The 5571-nt window shown below is 38.8% G+C and overlaps 1 protein-coding gene across 1 annotated transcript; it reads right to left on the bottom strand.

The window, feature by feature from the left end:
- Positions 1-2102: 2102 nt before the first annotated feature.
- Positions 2103-5353, bottom strand: LOC121505045. The gene is made up of 5 exons (XM_041780177.1): positions 4063-5353; positions 3115-3636; positions 2882-3007; positions 2751-2794; positions 2103-2648 (listed from the first exon to the last, which is right to left on the bottom strand). Exons 1-5 carry the CDS (start codon positions 4223-4225, stop codon positions 2529-2531), a joined length of 975 nt encoding a protein of 324 aa, XP_041636111.1. The 5' UTR covers positions 4226-5353; the 3' UTR covers positions 2103-2528.
- Between the last annotated feature and the right edge of the window lie 218 nt (positions 5354-5571).

Here is a 5571-nt window from a genome sequence, read left to right as displayed (position 1 = left end):
TTTATTATTTTTTCAACAAAGCAGCTACATGCACTCCAGGGCAGGTTACCTGTCCATTGCAGTGTCAATACTAGCAGTACTAGACTAGTAGGCTGTTACATTTACATATAATACTTGTAATACTTGAAATATTGTTTTGTACAAGTATTGTTAAAAATGTTTGTGTGGAAAATTTTGCACGAAAAGCTGTTTTGCATGCAAGTTCATTATAGTTGGCTTTTTTTTTTTTTTTTTTTTTTTTTTTAGTGTGCCAAAGAGTTTTTTTTAGGTGGTACATGCATAACAGAAGTCAAGGTAGCTTAATTAACACACACACCTTTTATACAAAAGGTAAATAGTGACTGCAGATGAGACATTAAAATCTAGTCCACATATGCCAAATGAAATTAAAAGCAGTATTTCTGAATTATTCAACAGTGGGATGTCTAAGTTTGAATGATTCTGACCCAAATTTTATCCTATTGTTCCTCCTAGTGATTATTTCCTGGATAAAATGAGTTTCCCCTGGGGTAGCTTCTTAAAAATAAAAAAATATAAGAATGAACCAGTCTTTTGAACGGCTCTTTGAAGGGAACGGATCCACAAGATCTGGCTCCCTTCAAAGAGCCATAAATCCCATCTCTAATAAATATAGACTAGTCTCTGGATCCTAGATCTCTGGACCAATAATACTAAAAATTCTTGTACAAAATTAAAGAAAGTTTTTGTGCAAAAAGATGCATACCTTGCATAGAATCAGTGTTTAACAGATGTTGCTCTGTTCTCGTCATTTTAAGATAAATGAAGCCACACTTTCAACTGCTTCAGCCTGTTTTTGTGACTGTCTGCTATGTTTATTCTCTTGACTGCTCTGTTCTTGTTCACGCTGACTGACATGTGGAAGTAAGGCATTTATAAGGGAATCATACAGATTAAATGTAAATGATGTTGATAGAAGGTTAATTGGTGACTCTAAATTTGCCGTAGGTGTGAGTGTGAGCGTGCCTGATTGTCTGTCTCTATATATGTCCGCCCTGTGATTGTCGACCAGTCCAGGATGCCTCTCTCGCCCAGTGACAGCTGGGATGGATGTTGATGGATTGAACCATTGAAACTGGTTCTCAACTGGAGCTGGTTCTTGTTCCCATCCCTATGTTACAAAGATAAATGTTTAATTTTATGATGTTCTATTGTTAAAAAGTGATTTAAAGGTAAATTCATGTGCATCATTGCATGTGGCTATCATTTTAAAGTTTATGTTAAAAGTTCATGATGTTAAAAACAGTTAAAATAGATAACAGACATCTGAAAACTCTCTGACTCTATCCACAGGTCAGGTCTTTTTTTGTTTTTTTGGCTTTTCTTCATGCTGACCGGTCCAGTGAGTTAGATGGTGAGCCTTCCTACCTGGATCTAGAGAGACCCCTGTGATCCCTGGACAGGTTCTGCTGCATTACCTGGTGTGGTAGGCCCTGAAACTACAAGCACACTTGCACTCAGACCTATCACAACATCCTGTTTTACATTCATGCACACACACATTCATTCACACCCCCGGAGCTCTGACTTCTACCCAGACTTACCTTAGTTTTTTCTTTCACCCTGTGAATTTTGACTTATATGTGTCTCTTTTGGACTGTATTTTTGTGCTTGGACTCAACTTCAAATTAACGTACAGTACCTTTGGAGACTGTGTTAGAGGCTGATATGTAGGAAATTATCCTCAAGTGACTGGTGTTTATATTTTGAATGAATATATCAGGTCTTAGCTTGTTATTGTGACCTTTGGATCTGAATAATAATTAAAGTTGATACATAGAATTTAGTTAGAATTCAGTTACTGGTATGTTGTGTTCAAACTTCTGTGAGGTGTTGGTTAGAGTGAAAAAGTCCAGTACCAAGCTTTCTTTGCTCCTAGCTGAGCTCTGCCTGTCTCTAAGAGAGCTTTCACACTTCAACTTCCTGTTTCACTTGAAACAAACCTGAGTCTGCTGCTGAGCTGGCTGGACTTTTCTCGTCTGTTTCTTGTGGTAAAATGAATTATGTTTTATAGTCTGTAGAAGTGTGTTGATCACTTCTTGTGTTGATTGATAAATCAAAACAACATGTTCTAAATGAAGAAGAAAAACAAACTTAAAATCTTTATTCTTTAAAATGTCAAAAGTAGACTTCTGAGTCATAATCAATAACACGTGCAACAAATCTGGGCGAGGACCACTAGCTGGTCTAGGGTGTAGTCCTCCATGTGAGCAGCCCTGAGCTCTGTTCCTGCATATCACTTCTGATCATTTCCTCCATTTTCTGCTCTATTCAACGTCTCAAAGAGGCAAAAATACCAAAATATACATCTATGATAATAACAATGTAAAAACAAAACCTGGGTTAAAAGAGTTCTTTGATTTAAAAATCTCATGTTCCAAACAAAATCATTTAGAATTTATTCACAAAAGCACAACATAATCATTGACGTTTATTCACAAAGGTAACATTAAAAATCTGGTCCAACATCAGTTTAAAGTGACGTAGTAAAAGATGAACCATGGTGACTTCTACTGCCTCACACTGGAATACACACATTCATCTCTGGCTGTGTTTCTCTGTCTTCTTGATGTGTTGGGCATGTTAACGTTCAGAGCAGCATAACAGACGTCATCTGCTCCTCTGTTACCCTGTGAAAAACATTTACATCTATCACAAAATGGGCCTCGAGAAACATGTAAAAATGCAGAAAAAAAGGTTTAGAATTTTTAGTCTCCAGTCCTAAATCTTACCTCCATGTTTGTTGTGGAGGGAGCTGAAAATCTTGCTTGTATCTCTGATGGTGAAACACAGAAATCACTCTTGAATTTAGAATGAAGACTTAGAGAAAACAGGAAGATACTAACAGTGTTAGTGATCATACCTTGAGATAAGAAGCAGATTCTTTTGTTCATCTTGTACAATAAGAAGGCCAGGACAACTATCAGGATAACTGCAGATATCAAAGCTCCACTCAGAGAATACACCAAGACACCAGAGCTCACCTCATCTGTGGGTACAGTCAGACAGAAGAAGCCGAGCTCAGAGCTTTATATCTGTGTTTAGTCTGATTGGAGAGTTCTCATGTGGGATCATGTTGACAATGGAGAAACTCACCTTCAAAGTCCAGCTTGGTCCCGTCTCCAAACAGTATGTGTCCACATGAGACCACAGTGCAGTCGTAGGTCCCAGTGCGGACTGTACAGTTCAGAGTCACAGAGCCTCCTGGCTGGATGGTTTCAGACTCTGACTGATGGACCAGAGCTGGGACACTCAGACCTGAACCCTTCACACTGACTGCGATGGTTTTTAAAATTTTAATTTCATATGATCTGCAAACAATGCAGTGATATGTAGCTGAGTCTGACAGCTGTAAATCTGTGATGTTTAAGTGATTTGTCCCATCGTGAGCATCCAGTGTGAAACGTGGATCATCCTTAAATTTACTGTGGAACCTTTTTTCATCATATTTGAAGTAGGAAGAGATGAGCTGCAGGTCCTCCCCGAGAATCTGCTTATACCAATAATACTTAAATGTAGTCTGTTTATTGTTGAAGTCACATTTCAGTGTCAGACTCTCCCCAGCTTCGAGTTCCTTGTGATGAACAGATGAAGCTGATTTCAGAGCAACTGTCTGAGCTGAAATGAGAGGAAAGACAAAGGTTCAGTTTGAAAGAATTTTACAGTTAAAATATTAAACATTATTATTAACCCCTTAAAACTGGTTGTATATTTGATACATAATTTCATGATACCTCTATCTAATCAGTATGATCAATAAATTAATTTAAAAAAAAACTTATGAACACAAACTGATAAATGATCAAAATGCCCTCAAGTGGATTAACAAAAACACCTAATGTATCAAATCAGATACAAAAAACATATATGTTGAATTTTAAGGAAATTTTGATTTTTTGGATGTCAGTAGAAAGTGAAATAATAATTTCAGTTTCAAAAAATGAGAATTTTCTGGCTATTAATTGTGTTTTCAGGCCTTAAAGGGTTAAATTCACTCTTACTACTTTAAGTCTAAAAAAGTAGAGTAGTGCAAACTTCACTCACCAATGTTGTTTAGGACCAAACATGTCAGGATGAAGACAAATGTTGGAGATGTCATTGTGCTGAAATCTTGGTGCTGAATGGAAGAATACTGACAGTGTCTCAGCTCTTCACAGACCACGCTGCGTTTGATTGGCCAACAAGAAATGAAACTTATATGGGGCATGTACTGACATTCTCACAGTTTTGTGATGTGGGTTTTTAGTGTGATGTTTCTATTATCTGTCTACTTTGCTTCAGTGATGAAACTTGATGTAGCTCATCTTTGCTAGGGCTGCAGTGGTAATTTTGCATACTGGGCAGTTTCCTGGAAGGTAAATACACTTTATTTCTCTATGGTTTGTTTACACTTCCTTCCTTTAATTTCCTGTAGCCAACCCACAGAGCAGAGGCAGCAGCCCATTGGTTGTTCTCTCTGTAATGACAGATGGCTGGTCCAATCACATCACATGGAGGGGCCTTTTGTTACAGCGCCCCTCCTTTCTATGTTTGATTCTGTCATGGTACAGCCCACTGAATCTGTCCAAGCCTTGTAGTGACAGCGCTCAGTAGTTTTTCTTTCAGATTTAAGAGTCTTCAGTAGAAACCAGTAATTTTAGACATTAATGGATCTCACATAATAAGGGAGAAAAGCTGTTTAAAAGTACCACCCAGTGTCACATCTGACTCCATGCTGCAAAGGCCTCCAGAATCCTGTGGCTTCAATCCCCCAGCTCCTTTAGTGACATGTCTATCAGTCCTTTGGCAGGACAGTGAACCCCAAACTGCTCCCACTGCTGCATCAGTGGTGTTTGAATGTGTGGATGGGATTAGTTAACACTGATGTCCACTCTGCATAGCAGTCCTCAGTGTGAATGACTGAGTGTGACAAAGATCTTTGAGTAGTCAGACAACCAGAAACGTGCTTTAAAAGGTATTTTTGGAGTTGGGTCATAAGAAGTTCTTGGCAATATTAGTGGCACTAGCCTCCAGTGATTTCAGTGTGCGCTGCCCCTTTAAGAAGGACTCACTGGTCATACCAGCAGGGAGGCTGGGCTGCAGCATATGAAATGGGTTTTCCATGTAATCAAGCAGGTTTCATTTTTAAAATGGGCCAAAAAAGCCACATTGGCTCAATTATACACTCTATCAAAAATCTTTGAAGCATTTTATTTTTCTCTAAGAAAGCCTGTGTTGTGGCACTATATTGCTATGCAAGCTTTGGCTACCAGCTCAGCATATCTGATCAGCTGTTAGGTCAGCGGGCTTGCTCAGAGACAAAAACTTAGAGAAATGACAAATATCCATCCAACTGTTCAGGCCAGGGTCAATTTCTCCAGTTCAAGATCTAGAAAGTCCATAAAACACCACTGTTCAGTTAGGCAGGGAACTCTGGATGGGGTGTGATGCAGGCTGCAGGCGCGTGTGAGCCGCGATCCTTGATAAGAAATGTCTGAAGAAGTGTTGTGAGGTTCCACCTCTGACAGCAGTGGCTCTTCAAGTTCATAGGCTAATAATTTACACACCAACACC

Source organism: Cheilinus undulatus, linkage group 22 (assembly GCF_018320785.1).
Source record: "Cheilinus undulatus linkage group 22, ASM1832078v1, whole genome shotgun sequence".
Taxonomy (NCBI): Eukaryota; Metazoa; Chordata; class Actinopteri; order Labriformes; family Labridae; genus Cheilinus; species Cheilinus undulatus.
This window is presented reverse-complemented; position numbering and strand designations above follow the sequence as displayed.